The sequence below is a fragment of the Penicillium verhagenii genome (assembly GCF_028828195.1).
Source record: "Penicillium verhagenii strain IBT 33310 chromosome Unknown utg000003l_segment0_segment0, whole genome shotgun sequence".
Classification (NCBI taxonomy): domain Eukaryota; kingdom Fungi; phylum Ascomycota; class Eurotiomycetes; order Eurotiales; family Aspergillaceae; genus Penicillium; species Penicillium verhagenii.
Genome location: NW_026643167.1, coordinates 3,269,681 through 3,293,491, shown reverse-complemented (window position 1 = coordinate 3,293,491; position 23,811 = coordinate 3,269,681). Strand labels below are relative to the sequence as shown.

Here is a 23,811-nt window from a genome sequence, read left to right as displayed (position 1 = left end):
ATAAAGTTTTTCTTTACTTGGCCCCAGCAGTCTGGATACATGGTAAGTACTGATATTAACACTGGTAACCCGCCGTCGCTCAACCTAAATAGAAGATGCACTGTAAATTATTCGCAAACCAAAAAAAAAGCTTGTATAAACTGAATAACCAGAAAAAAAAGACAGGGTAAAACATGGATATGGTATGTGATCCCTTGATTGATCCATCTTCAGACACAACCAGAGCCCCAAGAACTTTATTCACTTAAACCACCGCGAACCAAGTAACGCTAACAACGACATCGAGTCCCCGTTCCTCAGCACCAGGGTACTTGAATGTCCACATGCCATCACGGTTGACATCCCAGAAAGCTCCAGAAGCGGAGTGCATCCCACGCTTGCCAGCGTTGTTCTGTGTGCCCTCGGCGGCAGCGGACTTGTCAATCACGCCCTGTTGCACGATGGTGCTGTTGACGGTGAAGCGGTAGGGGGCCGGCTTGGAGGAATCAGAGGGGGCGGTGGCGGCAATGAGAGCCTTGAGGACGACGTTCTGTTGTCATTGTAGTAGGTTAGAGGTATGCGGGGACAAATTATATTGGCAGCTGTGCTTGCTCACAATGATTTGGGAGTTCCATTCTCCAACGTTGGCGTGCTCGTATTCGGTGGTGTTCTTCAACGCGACATCACAGGCCTAAGAATTAAGATGTGAGCAGTCGATCACTCGGCTTTGCTATGACCCCTGGGGCTTGGGCTTGGGTTTGTCCGTCCTCTGAGATCGGATTTATAATGCGAACGGATAACGTACCTCGGAGGTGATCTGGGTCAACTCGGGGATTGGGATGGGCTGGTAACCAGAAGAAGCATTAGCAATTGCGGACTGTGCAGTGGCATGTTTCGAGAAAGGCCATTGGGCTTGTGACTCAATGCTCGTGGACTAAGCATGTCGCAATGGGGAGTGGTTCCACATACCGACGCAGGAGCGGAGCCTTCAACAGCCATTATGGAGGTAGTGTGCGGATCTGGGTTATTGAATACAACTAGTTCAGGTCAGATGTCAGTCATGGGTTCTCTCGTCTTGTAGTCAAATGTATTTTGGCTGCCATTGCGCGCGACTTCACGATTGATGGTGTGCTGAAGTGGCGCGTTGGTCGGCGATGCGAGGAGATGTACAATTGCTAGTTCACGGGGCAGAGGGTTTGAATCTCGGATTGAGCTCGGAGGGACTCACAGGTGGGATGGAGCACACTGAATTGCCAAGTTTGAGAATATGAGTAGGCCGGGGAAGACTGATTGTTTTGGATGAGTGGCATCACCGCGTGGGCGCTGCGGCTTGTGGTTGGTCCGTCGGATTCAGCGGGGGGCTTAGATAAGCCTTTTGATGTTGGTGATTCGCAAATCGTGAAAATCAATACGAGAAAGTCTTGAGAGAATGATTGTTAGGGAAAAGATTGCAGGTTGGTGTCTGTGTGGTTTTTTTTTTGCTGCTAGGGAGCCATTTGAATTCAAACTTGTTGGAGACTTAGACTGTTCCTTGGGTGTATCAATTGGTGCCCAGTTGTTATACAAGAAGTGCTAGTAGTAAGTGGACTTCACTACCCTTGGAATAAGTCCAAAGTCCAGTCCTAGTCTTCAAATTCAATGCCCAAGACAATTATTCATCGACAAATATATGCTAGGGGTAGTTGAGAACAGCACTTAAGTGCTAAGTGTGAATATAGACCTAACTTGAGATATGGTACTACTAAGAACAAGCCCCAATCGGATCCATGGATCAACAGTGGGGAGTTTTTACGGATAGACTTGGAAAATATACTCCTCTACGATACTCTATGAACGAAAAGTTGAAACCAATATTGGAAACATTTAAATAACAGAAAAACACAAGAAGAAAACAACTATCATAACAGATACCCAGATGATTGTCTCGTCACAAATTGAACCTTGGAAGCAGTGGTCCAGCCACGGTTATAAGCAATCAACCATGCTCCACCAAGAATATAACCATAGTCAGCATTGGCAGAAAAAGGAAATAGGAAAAGAAAAAAAGAAAAAGAAAAAGGAAAAAAGAGAACAGAAGAACAAAATAGGATCCAAAAATGAGGCAGTGGAAAAAGAAGAAGGGGAAGCCTAAAGGAGGCCTGTCACATATATAGTACCCTCATGATGGAATCGCAAGAACAATATCGGCATAGAAAACTCTCTGTCCTCACTTATAGCGAGGGAGAAGAGTGAAGGAGAGGGACATGTGAACTTTTGAGGACCCAATATTGTAGCGCCCTATTTGATCAGGGAGAGCTTATTCACTGATAGCATCAGGCTCCTCCGTTGCCAAAGCAGTAGGTTGTTCCAAAATAACCATAGGTCCAGCCACAACACTAGCCTCAGTCGGAGCGTCCTTCTCATCAGCGATATTGACGATAATGATACCCGAAGCAACATCAATCTGCTTAGGGATCGTCACAAACCCCTTCTTCCAGTCATACGGCACACTAATAGTATTGACGCCATGATAAAAAACAGCATAATAGTCCTTTCCAGTTTCAAACTTAGGCTTATTGCTAGCTTGATAGAAGTAGGGCTGAATCTGCGAACCAGGAGCAGCAGTGGTTCCGTTCGCCCAGAACACCATCTGCGGCAGGTTCTGGCGGGGAGACGGGTACTCGGGGTTCGCGGACGGGCAAGAAGAGATGAATGAGTTTGTCATGTCCAGGATCTGGTTTGCGTAGGGGTACGCCGTATCAGAGGGGCCGGAGAACGGGCTGACTTTCCAGTTCTCGATCAGAGCCCATGTGTTGTGGCGGGCCTCGACTTGTCCAAGAGCTGCCAACGTAGAGCGGGAGACGTTCAGAGTAGCTTGGAGCTGGAGGCCTGTGAGGAAGGCCTGGCTGGCGACTTCGATGTAGACCTGGAGAGCGAGGAATTTCATTGCATCGTTTCCGAAACCGAAGGAGTATGTGCAGGGGCCGGGCTTGAGGGAGTTCTGGGAAATGTTGTCTTGGAAGATGCGGGCGTGACCGGCTTCATTGTTTCGGATTTCTCGGATACGTTCGTAGGTGGTGTTGGGGAATCCGAGTCTGGTGAAGGATGAGGCGTTGAATATCTCGACGGCTTGCTGGTAGAAGCTGTAGATCACCCATTCGGCAGAGAGCAGGTTCTGGAAAAGAAGATCGTCTGCACCGGGCTCTCCAGTTCCTGTCGCATTGATGACTTGGGTATAGTTGGATGCGAGTGGCGTTTGCTTGCCCGTGTAAGTAGTGAACAAGGCAGATTCACCAGGAACGGCGTTTTCTGCGGTTTTGAGGAGAGCCTGTTGTGTGGCTTCCTTGGAGGCCAAGGCTGGAAGAATGATTGCCATGGCGGCGACGATGGTCCTGGGGAAACGCATGGTGGGTGTTAGGAGTTGTAGATTTTGATCGATAGTTTAGAATTTAACGCTGTATAGCCTTGGAATGGAATAAAATATTTTGAAGTAAAGCGAATAGATGAACATCTTTATATCCACAAAGTTTGTTCCTGAGCTCGTGAACATTTGAAGCTAGTATATTCGGCCCCAGATTTACCTAGCTGCGAAGGATCTCACACTGACCTAATAACTATAAATATATGGCGTTTCATTTTGGTATCCGTGCATTTTGATATATGGCCCCGGGGGTGTCAAGGCTCACAAAAAGGACAGCAGCTCCACTTGACGGGCATAAATTGCAGAAAGAGTAAGCTCATTCACCATCGCACCTGCATAATAGAATATTTGAAGTGGATTAATCAGGAAATTTTGATGCAAAGGAGGAAACATTCGAATCATGGTTGTTCTTTCAGGCCCCCATTAGTTCAAAAAAAAACAAAAACAAAAAAAAACAAGTGCATAGTAGTATGGCGGCCGATAGAGGCCACCCCTAGGTCATATCCCAATTTCAGTTTCTAACTTCACCGCCCTGTTTCCGTATTGTATTTATCATATATAGGAATATCTTAAGGGATTTGATCTAAATACGAGTCACTTTTAGAATAGACTTGAGAATAGACTTGAGAATAGACTTGAGAATAGACTTGAGGATAGACTTGAGGATAGACTTGAGGATAGACTTGAGGATAGACTTGAGGATAGACTTGAGAGTAGTCTTGAGAAGGGACTTAATACGGATTATATGACTAGGACCTCAGCCTCTCTTTCTTGCCAGTCGCTTTGATAATTTACCTAGAGAAAGAGAAGTAGTTAATATAATATAGCATTACTAATGTATAATAGAGTTAAAGGATTTAATGTACAATAATGCAGCGCTGAACTGCCTGAACATAATGGAGTTCAAAAACCAATATGAATTTGGAATTACTCGTAATTTACTTTCTGCCGGTCGGAAAGTTGAAATTGGGATTTGACCTAGGGGTGGCCTCTATCGGCCGCCGCAATAGTAGTCAATCACACAATGAGAACCGATAGAACCCAAGTCTTTGGCGCACGAGCCTATCCACACTACGCACTCAATCTCAGCCCATACGTCAGGCGTGTCCACAGGTGCCTACGGCGCCACGGGCCAGCCTCCACGGCAAGTCCCGCCGGTCCACTCCCGCCCCGGCCCTAGCTTCTTTAACTAAATGAAATGCACTTGTCAACAAGAACATTGAGTAGATCCTCAACACTCAAGGCTTCTAAAAATACAGTTTGCAGGATTGACATCGCAGGCTACAATCAAGGATGGCCTTATGAAAGCCTGATAAAATTATGATAACATGCCAACCAAACCCTTCAATGTTGGCTTCAAATGTTGACTGGGTTGGCTGGACGCAAAGTCAAGATTCCCGAATTGAGTTAGTCGTTCATGCGTCTCGACTGGCAGAACCGCACGAGCCAAGATGCACGGCAGATTTGAATCACTGGCACACACTAGGTAAATTTCAACGGGCCGAAAAGAAGGATTGTAATCCCAGCATCTCTAGTCGCCATAAAACTCCATGTCCGGCTATGAAAAGGAAGTGGCCGAGATAAAAACTGTTTTTTTTCGTTGAACCTGTTCTGATCCATGTTTAGGCCACCAACCTTCAATGTTGGAACTCCATCCATGGATATATGGATTGAAAACATGTTGAAGATACAGTGCTGAGTAGGTCACGGGTGGCGTGAAACTCTAAGAAACTGTGGCTCTATGGCTGATCCTAAGGCCCATTTGGGTGATTTGGAGCGTGCTTCTGACCAGCTTCTGGCTTCTGGACCCCACATGTTGAACGACGCTCATGACAAATACTCCAGATGTCCACCCAGGCGCATGCATTGGTTACTCCCAAGATCGCGGCTCCAGTCATTCATATAAGTACCGAGAGAAAGTTCCCACTTTGTACTCACTCAGCCTCAACCGTCACGACTGAGAATGAGATCGTATCATCCAGGCCCTTAAACGTACGATTTCCTTTTTGGCACCTACTTACATTTGAAGACATGTCTGATAAAACAGGACTTTGTTTAGATCTCATTGTTAAGTAACAATATTAGAAACCAGATAGGTGAATAGATTTGGACCTTCTAAGGAAAGAAAAAGTTGACTGGACCTCAAAGTGATAATGGGGGCTAATCCTAGTCTCCAAGGTTGTGAGTACTGGTAGACTGACGTCAGCAAATTGACATGACCCATGCTGCACTTGGGGGTTCTCACGAATGAGAGAGTACTTAAATTACCTTAATGGTGATTCTGTTCAATCAGGAAATCATAGACAACCCGAAGATGGAATGGAGCAAAGATTCTCCGCCTAATTGTCTAGATCCGTTGTGATCACAAGCATTTAAATATATGGCTAACCCCATTCGGCACATTCTGCGACGAGTGGATAATACTAGCGTACGATCGATCATATAAGATGGTAGCACAATATCAGAAGAAGAAGTGGGGTCGCAAATCGCAAAATCATCCCAGATAGGCAATCGTCGCTCAGGTGATGTAGAGTGGACACAAAATAATACTTTAAAGGGTTTCGCCCCCAAAATCAATTTCATTCTTCAGGCATATAACTTCCTCATTTTTCAGGTGCTCTCTATTCTCTTTCATTCGTCATCAATTCACTAACAAGCAATGGGTATTATTTCTAAGACCTTGAAAGGTTTCGCCGGCCAAGTGGAGGCCGAGCCGGCTCCGCCTCCTCCAGCCTATACGCCATTGGCAACGAACTCGGTTGACCAGCCCTCGCAACAAGATTCAGCCCATTCAATGCCCCCGCAGGCGGAATACATGTACCAGAATTATACACAGCCTGTGCAATATCAGAATCAGGCTCCATGCCCACCTCAGCAGGGGAACGCGCAATATACCTCACCTACCAACTACCAAACTAAATACCAAAATATTGCAAACCGATACCGGGATAAGTATGAAAATCAGTACCACAGTGGAAAATACCAGAAGTATGAAGATCAATACCAGAACGGCCAGTACCAGAAGTACCAAGATCAATACGAGAGTGGGAAATACCAAAAGTACCAGGACCAATATCAGAATGGGCAGTACCAGCGACACCAACAGAAATACCAAAATTACCCATATCAACAGCATATCCCACAGCAAAGCCAGTATTATCCTCCACCACAGCCACCTCTCCAAGCTCCACCGATGCAGGGTCTGAACCCATGTGTTATTCCCCGTAAGAGCACTGTTCCCAGCATGCACATACACGTGCCCCAATTCAGCACTAACCCCCACTACCCAAGAACCGAGAGAACAAACGTACTCGGCGGATCCTACACGAGCCCCTTCGTTCGCGCCCACGTTCCAGAGCTCGAATGCCAGACCGCCATATCCCCACCCGAGCTCTTAGCGTTTATCGACGGCCTGAATGAGGCATTCGTCCCCTTAGGAGCGCTTGCGACAACAGACGGGTCCATCGCCCGTACAAAGAGCTACATGAGAATGGCAAATGCAACAATCTTCAAGCCAAAGGACCTCCGTGTACAGATTAATGGGAGGCACATATTAGTCCAAATTGGGAGGCTGTTAAATTAGGAGTTTGCTAATCGGACCCCCCCCTTGGCTATTCGGACCCCCCCTCCCCCCTAAACACCTGATCTTTCAGGCATCAATCATATGACCCCTTACTTTTCCGGCATCAACTCCTTACCGCCTAGTTCTTCCGGCAGTATACTCTCACCGCCTTAAAGTGACACCTAATCTTTCAGGTGTCGAAAACTCGCTTAATCATTCTGGTTCACATAGTAAATCTGTACAATTGACCACCCCCCATACCACTGTTCCCCCTGCTGTTTCTATCACATTTGAACACGTTCTTTATCATAATGGATAGCCCACACCAAGCACAACCATCAACTAATATTAATCTTGATGAGATTGATGAGATTGACGTCGATCTTGACCTCGACATGGGTAAGTGGAGTTAGCCCGGCTTGGCATCGATTACTAATGGATTCAATGCACACTACAGACACACCGGTTCCCCGTCCCCGTCCCACCGACCAATCAAACGCTACAATCCCTACCCCACCGTTCAATGACACTATCTGGGAGTCTTTGGAGGCCGCTCGCGATGAGATTGACCGATTTGCTAAGCAGCATGGCTTTGCAACTGTTATTCGAAGGTCAAAGAAGACCAAGAAGGGTGTTCTTAAGACAATAAAACTAGGATATTCCCGCGGACGCTCATACAAGTCTAAAAGCACCGGCCAACATAATGTTAGTACCATAATTGAGACTATACTACCGGAAGAACTAGGCGGTAAGGAGTTGATGCCGGAAAAGTAAGGGGTCACATGATTGATGCCTGAAAGATCAGGTGTTTAGGGGGGAGGGGGGGTCCGAATAGCCAAGGGGGGGGTCCGAATAGCAAACTCCTTAAATTACACTGAATTTAATACTCCGCCGTGGACTTTCAAGCCTTGGACGTTCCAAAATTTGATTACATTACCCGTAATTTTCAAGTAGCTGAATTACGTTATCTATATGTAATCCGCCCCACTAACTTAAAGTTTTAGTTAACTAACTCCACAACATCCTACTCCGCTACCTATTTTACTTCACAACTCTTTAACCTTGCAACACTTACCGATAATCCATCATCAAGGAGAGACCAGGCACCTCGCAGGATTTCTCTCGATCTACGATTGCTCAACCGGCTTCGGATAGCACCTTTTCGCAAGCCACCAGCATTGAAAAACAACTAGCCAATCATGACGGACCATGAACAAATCAACCCACCATCTATTCTGTTTGATGGCACTGAACATCTTAGATGTCCCTACATGGTCGGAAATGTCATAGAGCTGCGGCTGAAGACATCATCTGATGGACAAATGATAGGCGCCAGAATCATCAAGATCTTTGAACCGTTTACCTGGTCCTGTGCGATGGTTGTTCGACCAGTCTGCCCTACTACCGCTTGGGGAGGTGATATGGTACTGAAACTCTTCGACCGACGTTTTGCAATGGGGTTTAGAAAGAGCGAAGAAATCAGTCCTTGGTCCCTGGATATCGAACAGAATTATCATCAGTTCATTCTGAATGGTGATGCAGCGAAGCTTGTTACTGAGCTTACCGCCGATAGAGGTTTACCAGCTCGAGATTTTGATGTCTGGAATTCTTCTCAAGAAGAAACCTATTTGCATGACTTTATGCAAGGTCTCTACGAAACAGAAACTCAAGTATACAATACCCTAGCAGATTTACAAGGGAGCCACATACCCCAACTCTTTTCGTGTGTGACAATGCCTCTCTCTACCCCAGTGCAAAACAATCCGCTTAGCGAATACATTGATATCCCTGGAATCCTCTTGCAATACGTTGAAGGGTTCCCCTTGACTGATATCGCTACATGCGCCCCAAGAGATAGCTGGCAAAGCATCTGCGAAGATACTATTCGAATTGTCAATCTTGTTGGCGATAGAGGAATACTCAACGAGGATGTTAAGACAAGGAGCTTCGTTGTGCAGAAATGCCCAGAAAACCAATTCCAGGTCTTCATGATCGATTTCGCGTTATGCGACTTCCGTCAAGATTATCCAAATGAAATCGAATGGGAGAAGTACAAGGCAAGAGAGGATGAAGAAGGAGCGGTTGGATATGTTATGCAAAAGAAACTGCAAGGTGGATTTGTGTACCACCGATCCGCTTTATACACAGAGCTAGATAAGAAGTATAGAATGGATGTCTGAGCTTAGTATGTTTTTCACTCTGGTTCAGCTTGTCTCAAGCCTTATATGAAGTAGCTAATGAAAAGATGAATAAGTCGGAGTGAACGAACGCTGAATTCGAACACGATATCGTGGATTGTGATCTTGCCTGATGTTGGAGGCTATACTGGTGATGAAAATTGGGACTCTGGTTTTTGTTTATAGATCTTCTAGCGTTCAATAGATGTTGATAGAGCGCCCTGGAATTTGACCTTTTATCTACTTAGACTTTGTTGGCGCTTCCTGACCATTGACTTGAAATCTCGTCGCCCAACTTCAAATCCATGCCTATCGGCAATAATCGCCAGAACATTCTGAAGCCATGGCTTAACTCCGCCTTTATCACCATCTAGATGAAAAAGGGCCACATTCAGAGGAAAAAGAAGCGTTATAGCTCCTGAGCTCTGGTGGAAACTTTGCAAATGGAAGCTCGACATCCGACAGATTTCAACTGCGACATCATGTCGGTTCCCCTGCATAGGCAGGAGAGGATCACTAACCTCAGACAATGACTGAGAAACCTCTATATCAACACCTGCCTTTTCAAGCGCCATTGTTACGATCAACCAGACTGCATTATACCCGATGAGCTCTGTAGCGCGAGAGGGTTCAGTGAACCAAATGACTGTTTCGAAGGGACTTGAAGGTAGGAGAGAAAAGTCCTCGGGGTGGAGATCAGCCGGTCGTATGGGGTATGTAGCATTGGGAAATTCACGTTGCCACTCCCAGCGCCATGCATAAAGCCCTTGGAGTGTCATGAATGTGCGTTGGCAGTGACTTTGGGCGAATTCTTCCCGTCCAGGTACATCTGATTTCCATGATAAAAGGCGCTCCATGTCTTCAAGAATACCAGGGACATCAACCAGGAAATCGTGTAGCTTTTCTGTCGGGGTCTTGGAATTTAAACCCTGTAGAGCCCAGGGAATGGTTTTCCATTCGGGCGTTTCAAAAAAACATCGTTTCCGATCGATGATATATGCGATTGCCTGTCATATTGTCAGTAAAGTGCTGGGAAAGATGGAAGGTAAATTGCATACAATAAATGATCTTAATGAGCGAAGTAATTCTTGGCCCACCCCTGACTGGTGGCGATATGGCCCCCTTATAGCAGTCTGAACGAATCGTAAGAAGGTGAAAATGACCTCGGAAAAGGGAAAAGCAATTAAACTCACGAGGTGAGCTAGTCCTTTGCAATGATTGATCCAAGCGAATGGATCTGTCACAGTGACCAGCTCATACACCGACATGAAAATAATAGCAAGCAACACATCGTCCTCCACAACACGCTTTGAATTTAACTCATTTTGCAACGCTGCGAGGGCACGCGAATATAGTCGCGCACCCTTCTGCAGCAAAGTCGAATGACCATTCACCTTGGCAAAATATGATACCGCCAATGCATAGATCGAGGACGATGATAGGGCGCCCTTACTATCCGGCGGGCGCATGAGCATCGACACCCAACCGGCCGAGGAAGTATCCTCAGTCCACGTAAAAAGGTTATCGATCAAATATATCGTAAAAAAGCTATGCTCATCCCACACCGGATTCAGCATCAAAGGCATAAATGGGACATCTGTGACTGATTGGTCCGACCGCGAAAGGCTGACGGTTGATGCCGGACTAGGTAGTTGAACGGGCGCATTTTGCTTGGAAGATCGCTTTTTGGCCATTCGAGAGGCTTCATCATGGAACTCAATGTACTGTACATAACCCTCACACTCTTTGCCCGCCTTGAGGCAGCGATCACATGTTGGCTTTGCTTCATCTGGATGCTGTTAGTGGGCACTGTGCTCGTTGGATGGCATATTCTCGCACCGCATTTTACTCTTCGTTTTCGGCATGTCTTGCAGCCTTTGCTTCGGCCTGCGACGCCCACCATGTCTCTTAGATTACGGATGTGAGAAGTGATTCCCCGCGGGAGACCTGGGGAATTGGTGATTCGTGATGGCATTGTGGGGCGTGTGCACCAATCAGAACTAGGTACGCGGACATGGTTGAAATGTCGGCGATAAGGCCCGCATTCAGGCCGAACCTCAATATTTCACCTGACATGAATCACATGATGCATGAATCAATGATCTACCCATTGCCGTCTACATGTTTTATGATATGTTCAATCAAAAAAAGAGTGAAACTTGTTTTCAACGCAACGAAGAATCTCGATTCTCCCATACATAAATTCCACCCTACCTAATAGGCTAAAACGTATATTTAAAGCCAGGCAAGTTCCCAATTATCAACTCTCCCTTGTCCACCTTTCTGTTCGCTCGGTAAAAGCGAATGGAGAGAAGAATAACCAACACAATAATCAAACATGATAATCCAAGGCAAGTGAGAATTCCAGGATGGTATCCGGGTGCATCTTGGGATCGGAAGACCAGGGATCCAGTCATTCCCCCAGAAGCACCAAGCCCAACAAAAATAGCACTGGCAAAAGCTCGCTTCCATTGACCACGAATATTGTTCGCCTTGAATCAAAAGTCAGTACCAGAAAAACCCCGGCAAATAGAAGAGGACCCCAATTTACCTGGTACGCCATCGCCGCTGGAATATTCCCATTGCAGCCCATGGTAGTGAGAAAGGCCCCCACCATACGAGATGCATTTCCTTTTGTGAGACCCTACTCAAAGTCAGTGTTGAAACTCCGGTGTTGCGTACCCAGCCAAAGAGAATCAAACCCCGAAATACGAAATACGAAATACGTACCAATAGTGGAAGCCCAATAATGGTTATGAGCGCATTGAAAATCAAAATGGGACCTCGAATATGATACCGGTCCCCAACCCACGAAGTCGCGTACATGAGGATGCCAGCGGCTGCATAAGGAGGCGCAAAAAGACACAAAGAAGCACCTTGAGAAAATCCCATCCCCTCTTGGTAGATGGTTGGCAGGAAGTATGAGATAGCGTATGCTGTCGTGGTTGATGAAAAATAGATAAATCCAAAGACCCAAATATTGATATCCAGACCTGCTGCAAAGTACTTCTTCAAGTTGAAAGGCTCAAGGACGACATCGGCTCGGTCCTTTTCAATACGCCGCATGATAAATTCGTATTCGTTATCGGACAGGAATTTGCGAGAGCTGGTCTTCATTCGATCCGGGAAGTCGATGAGAACAAACCAGCCAATCGCTGCGACGATACAGGTAAGAAGCCCTTGAATTATGAAGATCCATCGCCAGGCCGTCAGGCCGCCTAGTCCATTCTATTTTATGTGAGTATGTACTGACAACATAGCAACCATCTCACTCGCAACAACTTGGAAAATACACATACCATGAATGTTATTCCGTAGGACAGGATACCGGTAAAGGCAGATGCCACACATCCCAGTAGATAAAATAAAGCGTATCGTTTATGAATATCATATCGAGTATACCAGGTAGAGATCAAATAGACCGAAGCTGGAAAGAACCCCGCCTCAAGGGCGCCAATGATAATGCGGATTCCAATCATCTGTTCCCATTTCTTCACGAATCCGGCAGACAACTACAGTAGAAACGTTAGCTTGTTAATTAAATATGAGTGATGTTTGCTGTCGTAGAACCATACCATGACAGCACCCCAGATAAAGCAGACGCCCGATAGGTAGTTGACAGGCCCGATCTTGCGAATCAGTATAGGACCCAAAGCTTGTAAACAAATATAAGGTGGAAAGAAGGATACGGCAATGTCGCTCTGATGAATGTTAGTCTTGACCGGACAAATAATTGCATTTTCACTCACGTAACGATTGCCGATCAACTTTAGCTCTTTGGACATTCCTGCAACCTTAGCCGATCCAATATTCCCACGGTCGATCAAGCAAACGCAATGAAGAAACCCCAGCATCAGCACGAGACGAATATCCACCCGACGGATGATCTTCCTCTGCTCCGCATACGAGTAGACGGGGTCATCATCGATATTCTCCACCATGGGTTTTTGAGACTCGAGCGGCTCCACACGGTGCTCCGAGCCCAGCTTTCCCTCATTTACGGTTGTCATTTCTGGATGTGGATGAAGAAAATTGGATCGATAGTTTTGATTTTGATGGACAATGAAACCTCGACATGATTTTTCGAGCTGGTGTCAACAAATATAAGAAACTCCTCCGTATTGTGAATGGCCATTGTGGTGAAAGATGCGCCTGGTATGTTGTCATACACGGATGCGAGTCGCCAAGAGGACTTGATGAGGAGATTTGGTGTTGATTCTATGGGGTAATGCATGAGGCATGTATGGATCAAGAGGTGTTGCTGTTTTTATCTCAATTCTAATTGGACAAGCTTGAAACCTTGTCTCCGCAGGAATATCGAGCGCGTCGGCGTATCGGCGTTAAGCATATGGGGTTGAGTCTTTGGCAGCACTTCCTATCGCCGATGGTCCGTTTGCCCCATAGAAAGATACATGGAGAGTGACTGCAGAGGGATCTGTCTTGTTAATCAATACTAATTGTCAGTGCTATTGGCTTTGAGGGTTTGGAATATCATTCAATTTCAAATGTTAACGCCGAAAGCCGATATGCTTCCTTTTAACAGCTCGTGGCCAGACATCCAGTCAGTATACATACAAATACTGCTAGCAGTCGTGTGTCGGAGGCAGAAAGAACATTGGAACTACTTCATCTGCTCTGCTTTGAGTGAGATACAGAGCATTCAATCTTCCAATTTCACATACCGTTCAACCATCTCAAATCCCCAAGTCAAAAATTGAAGCCAAACTCGCCACAATGCAGAACTACCACGCACGCCAACACTCATCGGGCTCTCTCGATCACTTCGAACCTGTCATGGTGACCCCAGTGATCGGAAACGAGTTCCCCAAGAACACATGCAACATCGTGGACGACATCCTGAATGCCCCGGATGCCGACAAGCGCATTCGCGATCTCGCGATCATGAGTACGACCGTCACGCCATCACCCTCCCCCTGAGCCAATATCCCGCTAACCTTCTTTTCTACGCCCTAGTCGCCGAGCGCGGCGTCGTCTTCTTCCGAGCCCAAAACAACCTAACAAACGACCTCCAAAAACAACTCATCCTCCGCCTGGGCGAACTAACCGGCCGCCCAAAAGACCACGGCCTCCACATCCACCCCGTCACCAACGACGCACGCGAGTTCGGTGACTCGGATCCAGCCATCAGTACCATCAACTCGGAAGGCCGCAAGAAGCTCTACAAGGGGTCTGACTACACGCGCATGGCAGCCGTCTGGCACAGCGATATAGGGTTCGAGAAAGCCCCCGCGGATTTCTCGTCTCTGCGCTTGATACAGCTGCCCAAGACGGGCGGCGATACGCTCTGGGCATCTGGGTATGAGATGTATGATCGCATGAGTAAGCCTTACCGGGGGTTCTTGGAGACCTTGACGGCGAATCATGACGGGGTGGGATTTAGACGGATGGCGCAGTCGGGGAAGTTTGAGCTTTATGAGAAGGAGAGAGGGGCGCCGGTTAATGTTGGCGGAGAGCTTTGTGCGGAGCATCCTGTAAGTGGGCTATGTCTTTCTTCCTTTTTCTATTTCTATTTTATTACCCGGGAGCCTTTGGAGGTTTTTTGTGCTGACGTCTTTAGGTGGTTCGGACTAACCCGATTACTGGCTGGAAGTCCATATTTGCTGCTGGTATGTTGCAAGAATTCTTTTCTTCGCTTGCGTGTGTCAAAGCGGAATGATCCGGCACTGACCATCTCTGTAGGATCTTTCCCCCTGGAGATTAATGGCCTCACCCGCAAAGAAAGTGCCAATATGCTGCAGCAATTCCATGACCTTATTACCTATGGTCATGACCTACAGGTTCGCTTCAAGTGGAATGATCCAAATGATATCGGTAAGACTGCATCTTCTTCTCTTTTTTTTGCGTCACACAAGCTTAACTGCATTCCTAGCTATTTGGGATAACCGGAGCGTTTTCCATACCGCTACTGGAGATCATGAAGGATTTGGACCCCGGAGTGGTAACCGTGCTGTTGGTGTTGGCGAGATACCCTTCTTCGACCCATCTAGCAAGTCCCGGCGTGAGAACTTGGGAATCGTGGACGACCTAGCTCCTTGCCATTTATAAAGGAGAGTGGACATCTGGAATTACCAATATGAGTATTATGATGAATGGATTTAGATTATACAAATTTTGGATCCATAGATCTGATGATCGATTCATGGAGGAACATGAAAATGGGGGTTCGTTCTAGCACAGGGTGCTTGGGAGAGTGTTCAAATGTTTCTCCTCGTCTGAAAATACCACACCACATGCCTGGCCAGCACACAAGTACCAGTTGTAGATGAATGGATTTAATTTTTATTCTCACTTCCAAGGTTCTATATTTGGGTATCAATGTGTATATAACAATAGTATTCATGCCGCTACTGTGCTTCTTCCTCTGAAAAGGGTATATGAAATGGATCAGTAGCCCAAAAGCCCTCCGCAAAAGCACCGTGGAAGGAAGAGTCTAGAACATCTGCATGCTCACCAGTAAATAGACTCTGCAGATTCGGCGGAAGGCCCGGCAGGTCCGAGAAGAGATCCGTATTTTGCCAGTCGTATATCTCAGCCCCGAGACTTTGCGGCGCAATATATTGCAACGACTGCGTGTTGTTTTGATGATTGGAACTCGATATCGGATCAGGAGTGGGCAAATGCATAGGCTGCTCGTTACCAGTAGCCATAGAGGAACATATGCCATCTTCATCCCGGTTTGCCTGGTATGCATCTTCGACGTACTCCATTGCCCGGTTAATGATGATCTCAAGACCATCACGGTACTTTTTCAATCTGGGATTCCGTTCTGCCATGACGCAGAGCGTTGAAGAGCAGGCGCGGATGTCGTTTGAAACTGCGGGAGTCCAGAGGCTGGGACATCGAAAGAGGCAAAAGCTGCAATGAAACCAAAAGTAAGTACTCAGTCAGTGAATGATGGTCTAAATATAATTCTACCTACCACATTGTTAAACCTGCCATGAAAACCGAGTTCACTAGCAAGTATGAGTGACCGGAGGAATCTCCTTGGCGTAATATTTTGAAAAACTGACACATTTGTCCAGACGCGTGTAGACAGGTGCCGATCAATTCATCTTGTGGATTCAAGGTGCTGAGAAACGGTTGTAATAGCATACGGATAGCATTATTCCAGTGCATGTGAACGAAGTCACCATCGGCAAGGTCGAGAGAGGACAACGTCGCTTTAAACTCCTGCAGCGCCGACATAAGCGGACTAATTTCTGGAAGGAGAGCCGAAATGTGCTTGTCAACTCGGTAAACACGTGTATGTATTTGAGAAACAATTCTTTGCAGTCTGATTGACGCGATGAACTTGCCGAGTGAAGTTTGCCCTTGCTGGCCATGGGTGCTTGTGTGGTTGTTTACTATCCGATCAATCAATTCGTCGTTATTAATCGAGTCATCCATGTTAACCGGAGGCTGGGCATCAATCTCTTCTTCTGGAATACTAAATGGTCGACCAAGCGACCATGCAGTGTAACGCTCAGTCACATAAACACTCCAAAACAGTCGGCGCTGTAACTGGGCCTCGTGCGGTCGCAGTTTGCGATACCGCGCTTCTCTGTGTAAGCCGAAGTCGACACACGTTCTCATCGCTAGGCCGATCATATACCAAACGCTGGAGTTGGAGGTTGTTCGAAGGTTGTATAAAACCAGTAACAACATTGCCTCTATACTGGCAATTGAGATTGATTCTCTCAACGTCGGATCAAACCGGAGTGCAGTGGCGAGAAAGGCGTTTGGGGGTGTCGATTCATACGATTCGGTTACCTGCAGGATAACTGCGCCGATGGCATAGACCATGAACAATTTGAACTGACCAAATTGTTCCTCTGGCATGTTCCCCGCGACCTGCTTTCTACGGGCATGTAACTTGAGGATCTCACAACGATCTAGAAATGGAAGGCGTCGATGCATATTATTGAAATATGCGTCCAAGACCTTGGATCCCGTCCGATCGTCAGGTGGAGCCGCTTTCGGTTCGTCGTTACTTTCCATCGGGCCTTCTGGTTGCTGGCTACCGGGCTCTATGGGCAGCAATTTCGCACCAGCTGCATCATGAACCAATCGACTAACATTTTCCACCATCGAGACTCCCGATGATGGGCCCAGGTAGGCCTGTTCTCCATTCGGGTCATTGCCCAGCGTCAAAAACCGAATCACCCCATGGAGATGACTATCTTGATGAGATTTTCGCGGACGTGACGGGCGGCTCGTCGCGTCTGATTGATCAGATCCATCCCGACCGGTAGAAGCGTTCTCTGCTAGGGCAGCTGCGAGTTGAGCTTCGAGGATTTCAATCTGTTGAGCCAGGGCGCCCTTGGACATGGCATGGTGCCACGATAGAGAGCTTTCACTCCGAGCGCAAGGCTGGTTGGCAGATTCACAATTGGAGCAGATTGGATTGCCCACGCATTTCTGTTTCCGACGGTGACATCTTCGGCAGGATTTGGGAATGCGCTTCCGGACCCTTGAATCGGGGTTCATCCTTGATTAAGGGGGGTTTTTTCCCTCAAGTGCTTTTTTTCTCTTTTTTCCCCTTGCAAGAGGGACTATGGGTACTTAGATAAATTGGAAGCTTTCCCCGCATTCTAGAAGATGGAAAAGCTGAACTTAGCTTTTATCTGTCGTGCATCAGCAGTGGAGTCATTGGGGGGTCTAAGCACGCCATCGGAAGCGAAGTACGGATATGAACGGTGGAATATTCAAGTTGAGATTATGGGAACATTGAATATCTAACTGGTGGAGAAGATGTAAAGTAGCACGAGGAATAAGAAAGACAGCGTAGAGTGTGTGATGAAAGGCATAAAAGACCGTTCATAAGATAGTCATGTGATTTATGTCTTGGTCATGTGCGGTATAAGTTCTAAGACTAGCCTCAGGCGTTTACGGAGTAGAGCAGTCGCCACTTTCGATAGTGAAATACTAACGGAGCACTAGGAACGACCCGAGGGATCGGGTCAATCTTCTCCTAGTGAGAGGGCGGAGTCTAGAGCCGATGAATGAAGGGAAAGGAGTGGAATCGGGTATAAAGCGGAGATGCCGAGAGAGTAAAGTGGACACCAAGGGAAGATTGAAGAGAAAATTGCAAATTGAAGACTGTAATCCGTAGTCAAACGTCGAGTCTAGACCAGCAGTCGAGGCTGTCACGCTCGTAGTGCCGAGGACCGTTTTGGGGGCAACTCATCCACTCATCCAATGATAAGCATCAAGTGGGGGGGGGGAAGATTAGTCCTGAGCTAAGCAAAATCAAGTTTTACGCGAAGGCGATTCGTTGGATTTTTCTGGGGACAAGTTCGGAGTGATTAAGAAATTTGTATCTTTTTCAACATCCTTTCCACCTCTCCACCGGGAAATGCTGTCTTCATAGAAATGAATTCATCCGGCTCTCTCTCCTTTCACCCACCTCCTGGCGACTCCGAGGGCGAGAGAATTGCGGAATTATCGAGGTAGATCATTCTAGTGTTTACTTATCGCCCCCGCATCGCATCCGCTAATCGCGATAATCAATCGCATACAGATACTATTGCACCGTTGACAGACCCGTTGCCAACGCAACATTTGAGGATGAAGCCCCGACAGGAGATGAACAGCCAAGCGCTGCCTCCTTATCCTCCGATATCACCCTTAACGCCTTAGCCCAACTCGGAGTATTCCGCCTCGGGTGCAATCGATCTTTTGTCTCCATCATCGACCGCGATAGCCAATACATTATCGCCGAAGCCACCAAGTCTGTCTCTCTTCGTATCACCGATCAGCATCTACCCGACGATGGAATTTATCTGGGAGCTCGGAGACTTGATTTGGAGTGGGGAGTGTGTCCTCACACGATTAGCCTCTTCACCGGCCGAGGAGCCTCCGTTATCGATACGCCCAACGTGACCGCCAACCGATCTCGTTATATCATCCGCGACTTCACCAAGGAAGATTGTTTTAGGGACCGCCCCTATGTTCGAGAATGGCCGCATATGCGATTCTACGCAGAGGTTCCCTTATTTAGTCCATCGGGATATGTGCTTGGATCGTATTGTGTCGTCGATGATAGCCCCCGCGAGGAATTTGGAGATGCCGAAATCGCCCTCTTACAGGAGGTGTCGGATGCCATCGCAATTCATCTTGAAAACACGCGCTCCGTGCATTATCATCGTCGCGCAGAGCAATTGGTCAAAGGATTGACTAGCTTCGTCAAAGATTATTCCGATTTCGATCCGCGCGAGGTCTCGAGTGATCACCGTCTGCAGTCCATGGATCAAAATTTCATCCCGGATTTAGTCGATGGCCCCGGTAGCCAGCGACCGATGACTATTTCCTTACCCGACAGAACCAAGGATGGAGAGCGCCCGAGCATACAATCAGCTCTAACAACACCTTCCGAGGAGCCATCTTCGCTTTTTTTCCAGGGATCCACTTCGGGAACTACGGAACTTACTTCTTTGATGTCCAACACATCAGACCGTCCATTTCCAAGTCCCAGCGAGGAGAAATCCCTTATTGAATCTTTCAACCCTAGTCCTAGTCTAAGATTGGGCTCTAATGCATCCCCCGTCGTGTCCATCTCCGAACAAATATCTACAATATTTGCCCGCGCAAGTGTTATTCTGAAGGAATCTATCAGTCTGGATGGTGTGGCCTTTCTTGATGCCGCACATTGTAATCCCTCATTGTGAGTAATCTTTTTGATGATTCAGTGGAGATAACTCTGACATTTCTATAGCCACCCTACTGAGGATCAAGGAAACTGGGAACCACTTCCAAAACGTGCTGCCTCCTATTCCACCACAATGCCAGGCTCATTGGATCCATTAAATGCGCCAACGGTTGAAGTTGACGCGATGTGTGAAATTCTTGGATCTTCACTAAAGACTCAACCTCAGGGTCTGTCTCTAGGTTCTACTATTTCCGTACCAGAAAAGTTACTTAACGTTCTGGTTACACATTTCCCTCAAGGCCAAATCTTCGACATCCCATGTTTAGAAGACAGCGCAGATGGTCAATCCCAGTGCCACTTCGACGCTTCACTACCACCCCAGAACTTCGAAATGATTACTCGGCATCTAGCGCATATTCTTCCTGGCGCTACATCGGTCCTGTTCTGTCCACTATGGGATTATCATAAGTCCCGATGGATGGCGGGGACTCTGGTATGGACTCGAAATAGCCGCCAGCCTTTGGAGACAGATGAGTTGCACTACTTCAAGGTCTTTAGTGATGCCATCGTTTCGGAGATTGCTCGTATCCACTGGAGTACTACCGAAAAGTCCAAGTTTGATTTTATCTCGTCCGTCAGTCATGAGCTCCGCTCGCCGTTACATGGAATTTTGGCAAGTGCCGAGCTGTTGCATACCACGTCCTTGGAACCTGTACAGGGTGAGATGATCAGAATGATTGAATCCTCCGGAAACACTCTTCTAGACACCACCGATCAACTGTAAGTTGCGGAGCCCACTCCCACATATCTGATATTTACTGACAAAATTATCTAGCTTGGCATTTTGCAAGATAAATAATTCATCAAAGATCAAACAACGCCGAAAAGAACAGGAAATCCCATCCGAAATCTCCAAATTGGTCTCGGACTTTGATCTCGGGGATCTGGTTGAAGAGGTTACTAACATTCTCTACAACGGTCAAAGGGCGTCAGCTTCTTCTTCAACATCCACTGCGAAGACACCCATTCCTATGGACACTATTTCGGGCAATGATTCGAACGAAATGTCAGTCATAGTGCGCATTGAACAATCTCTGCCTTGGCAAGTTCGATCCCAAGCTGGTGCTTGGCGAAGAATAATAATGAATCTCCTCGGAAATTCAATGAAGTGGACCAAGAAAGGCTTTGTCGAAGTCTCCCTCTCCCAATCCAGAACCAAGCCAGACTCGCAGTCTGCACTTGCACATCTCTCAGTCATCGACACAGGTAGCGGAATTGCGCCTGAATTTTTACGCCATAAATTGTTCTCGACATTTACTCAGGAAGATCCCCTGACTGATGGTGTTGGACTTGGGCTCAGCATCGTTCGTCTCCTTGTAACCTCACTTGGGGGCAAAATCACAGTTAAAAGTGAACTTGGTATCGGAACACAAGTCGACGTGTTCATACCTGTCCAAAGTGTCATTCAAGGAACTAGCAGCACGCTTGATTCTTTCAGTTCAATTGCCGCCCTGCAATCGTCTATACCGCATCTTCACCCTTGTTTAGTCGCTTTTAACGGATATCCTGATTTGACCGAAGCACCAACGGGACTTTTAACCGCTGAAGCCAAACGCAAGCTTTCTATCCAGAGTAATCTGGCAGACGTTTTCTTGTCCCGGTTCGGGTGGGGTGTTTCCTTGGCGGAGTCTCTTGATAAGGTGCATGGGGATATTGCTGTCATTGAAGAAGCCACACTACAAGCAGAAACAACAGACCGCGCTCAATCATTGGAGAAAGTAGCTTCGGCCTACGGGATAAAGTTCTTTATCATCCTCGGCAAGCGGGACTCTGCATTGCACAATACAGCCGGAACTAACTTCGTCCGGGTGTCTCAGCCGTATGTTATACAGCTCCACAGCCCCTCACTGATCTATTCATAGGCTAACATTCAAGTAGATTTGGGCCGCGCAAAATCTTCGATGCAGTACAGACAATGTTGGAGGCACAAAAGGCTCAGCTGCAACAGCCAGATGAACTGTTACTGTCTACTGTCAACCCAGACTTAGAACAAACTCCAACGTCTGTGATCGCAAGCGACGGAGACGAGGGAGAAACAACACCCAAGGCAACTACAGAAGCAGTGGTTGCACCTTTCCCTCAGGTCGACCCCAATCCTCCGTCAACTGGGCCAAAGGTGGTACATGTTCTCGTTGTAGACGATAATGACATTAACGTCAAGGTATGACAATACAAAACCCTAAGAATCCTAATCAATCTTCAGAATGCTAATCTTGGCGAACAGATCATGGCAACCTTTTTGCATAAAATCGGATGTACCTACGAGACTGCCTCCAACGGACTGATTGCACTGGAAAAATACATGGCATCCACCAAGCCATATGACTTTGTATTGATGGGTATGTCTCTTACTACAGCTCGTGTGAAATTCCGAGTCTTCTTTTTTAACCTCTTTACTAACATATCGTAGACATCTCCATGCCGGTCATGGACGGCATCCTTTCAACTAAGAAGATCCGCCAATTTGAAAAAGAAACCGGCCTTATTCCTTCCTGCATCATGGCTGTGACCGGTGTCGCTTCCGACGCCATGCATCAGCAGGCCCTGGCAGCAGGGATTAACGATTATCTAATCAAACCACTGTCACTTCAGAACCTTAAGAGTATTATGGGGATTGCGTGATACTGATACCCATTGCATTTGATTTAGCGAGGTTTTTTATTATGGCGTTCGTTTTACATTATGTTTAGCGTTGGGTTGTTTTATGCATACGAACAGTGGCAGCAGGACTTATTACAGTATTACATATGGTGTTCAAATAATTGAAAATGAGTTATGAAAATGATTGATCCGGGAATATATATGACTGCACATGTGCATGGGCAGGTCATTTGTGCAAGCAGATTCAGCCCTTTGAGGTCGATCTAGAAACCGCATCCATCCATGATCTCGGGAAAAGACTAGATTAACAACAGTGACGCTTCTAAGGTCGAAGTCCACTGGCCCTGGAGGTAGTCAATGTTGGCTCGATGCTAGTATTGGAGACTGTTAGGATTTGCGCATAGTTTTGTGAAGCGAATCAGGTCATCAGGTGATCAGGTCAGTTTTTGAGGAGTTTGTTAGGATATGTACATAATTTAGGAATCAGGTGATCAGGTCAAAAAGTGACCTGATGACCTGATGACCTGATGGGCTAGGTAGCAAATACCAGTTGTTACCAGTTATTACTGGTACTTACTATAGAATAGATAGGAGATCATATAGAGATAAAATAAGGGATCCTATTAGGTCTATAAGAAATAAGAGTCCTTTATTAATCTAGTAACTTTTTACCTATCTTTTCTACAAGTACTAGTAATAACTGGTAACAACTGGTCTGTGCCCATCAGGTCATCAGGTCACTTTTTGACCTGATCAACTCACTTCCCAAATTATGTGCATATCCTAACAAACCCCTCAAAAACTCACCTGATCACCTGATGACCTGAAGACCTGATTTGCTAAATGGTCCTAAATTATGCGCATATCCTAATAAACTCCTCAATCGCTTAACAAGCGATTACTGCAACTCAATTTAGCAGCAACTGGAAAATTAAAAAAAGACCTACATTTCTAAGTTATACAGCAAGTCTCTTCCAATTGTGTTGCGCCTTTTCATGGGATTCATCTGTCATGTCAATAGTCACGTAGTTTGGAATTACCGGATGACATCAAATTTTGTCATGATTTGTATGCTTTGGCCCATACGTACAAAGATGATAACTTGAGCCAACCGGAGCTCGCAGTAGTCCGCGGGTTCGCTTAGCAAAGACATACAGTAAATACTGTATTACTTCAAGCGTAGATGATAGGCTTACGGTTTACGAAACCGGAGTGGGGGAAGTGGGGCAGTAAACAAACCAGCTATCCCAGCTTTCACCCCCAGTGGGGAAGATAAGATCGCCCCTGAACATTCTGTCAGAAGCTTGGCCATGGAAACCTGTCCAGTTCGCTTCCTCGGCATCACCAGTATCATTAACTCGGCTTTTTTTATCACTGTCCTGGC

At 46.6% G+C, this 23,811-nt stretch overlaps 9 protein-coding genes across 9 annotated transcripts; 5 read left to right on the top strand and 4 right to left on the bottom strand.

The window, feature by feature from the left end:
- Positions 1-244: 244 nt before the first annotated feature.
- On the bottom strand, positions 245-978 carry N7466_002613 (dynein light chain Tctex-type family protein; the record flags this gene model as incomplete). Its single annotated transcript, XM_057162011.1, has 4 exons — positions 245-529; positions 596-670; positions 785-823; positions 949-978. The coding sequence occupies 4 exons, from the start codon at positions 976-978 to the stop codon at positions 245-247; spliced, it is 429 nt and encodes a 142-aa protein (XP_057025296.1).
- Positions 979-2,275: 1,297 nt separating this feature from the next.
- On the bottom strand, positions 2,276-3,364 carry N7466_002612 (uncharacterized protein; the record flags this gene model as incomplete). The annotated part of the gene is made up of 1 exon (XM_057162010.1): positions 2,276-3,364. The coding sequence occupies one exon, from the start codon at positions 3,362-3,364 to the stop codon at positions 2,276-2,278; it is 1,089 nt and encodes a 362-aa protein (XP_057025295.1).
- A 2,674-nt stretch (positions 3,365-6,038) lies between these two features.
- On the top strand, positions 6,039-6,962 carry N7466_002611 (uncharacterized protein; the record flags this gene model as incomplete). Its single annotated transcript, XM_057162009.1, has 1 exon — positions 6,039-6,962. The coding sequence occupies one exon, from the start codon at positions 6,039-6,041 to the stop codon at positions 6,960-6,962; it is 924 nt and encodes a 307-aa protein (XP_057025294.1).
- A 290-nt stretch (positions 6,963-7,252) lies between these two features.
- N7466_002610 (uncharacterized protein) lies at positions 7,253-7,715 on the top strand (the record flags this gene model as incomplete). The annotated part of the gene is made up of 2 exons (XM_057162008.1): positions 7,253-7,340; positions 7,399-7,715. 2 exons carry the CDS (start codon positions 7,253-7,255, stop codon positions 7,713-7,715), a joined length of 405 nt encoding a protein of 134 aa, XP_057025293.1.
- Positions 7,716-8,140: 425 nt separating this feature from the next.
- On the top strand, positions 8,141-9,121 carry N7466_002609 (uncharacterized protein; the record flags this gene model as incomplete). The annotated part of the gene is made up of 1 exon (XM_057162007.1): positions 8,141-9,121. The coding sequence occupies one exon, from the start codon at positions 8,141-8,143 to the stop codon at positions 9,119-9,121; it is 981 nt and encodes a 326-aa protein (XP_057025292.1).
- Positions 9,122-9,354: 233 nt separating this feature from the next.
- On the bottom strand, positions 9,355-13,128 carry N7466_002608 (MFS general substrate transporter; the record flags this gene model as incomplete). The annotated part of the gene is made up of 9 exons (XM_057162006.1): positions 9,355-10,125; positions 10,177-10,251; positions 10,312-10,907; positions 11,457-11,610; positions 11,670-11,762; positions 11,849-12,346; positions 12,418-12,630; positions 12,694-12,819; positions 12,868-13,128. The coding sequence occupies 9 exons, from the start codon at positions 13,126-13,128 to the stop codon at positions 9,355-9,357; spliced, it is 2,787 nt and encodes a 928-aa protein (XP_057025291.1).
- Positions 13,129-13,852: 724 nt separating this feature from the next.
- N7466_002607 (TauD/TfdA dioxygenase family protein) lies at positions 13,853-15,184 on the top strand (the record flags this gene model as incomplete). Its single annotated transcript, XM_057162005.1, has 5 exons — positions 13,853-14,024; positions 14,093-14,610; positions 14,697-14,745; positions 14,819-14,950; positions 15,009-15,184. 5 exons carry the CDS (start codon positions 13,853-13,855, stop codon positions 15,182-15,184), a joined length of 1,047 nt encoding a protein of 348 aa, XP_057025290.1.
- Positions 15,185-15,483: 299 nt separating this feature from the next.
- N7466_002606 (fungal specific transcription factor domain-containing protein) lies at positions 15,484-17,446 on the bottom strand (the record flags this gene model as incomplete). The annotated part of the gene is made up of 2 exons (XM_057162004.1): positions 15,484-15,994; positions 16,059-17,446. The coding sequence occupies 2 exons, from the start codon at positions 17,444-17,446 to the stop codon at positions 15,484-15,486; spliced, it is 1,899 nt and encodes a 632-aa protein (XP_057025289.1).
- Positions 17,447-18,490: 1,044 nt separating this feature from the next.
- Positions 18,491-22,448, top strand: N7466_002605 (hybrid sensor histidine kinase/response regulator; the record flags this gene model as incomplete). The annotated part of the gene is made up of 7 exons (XM_057162003.1): positions 18,491-18,567; positions 18,639-19,781; positions 19,833-20,546; positions 20,602-21,645; positions 21,705-21,987; positions 22,051-22,165; positions 22,237-22,448. The coding sequence occupies 7 exons, from the start codon at positions 18,491-18,493 to the stop codon at positions 22,446-22,448; spliced, it is 3,588 nt and encodes a 1,195-aa protein (XP_057025288.1).
- Positions 22,449-23,811: the final 1,363 nt, after the last annotated feature.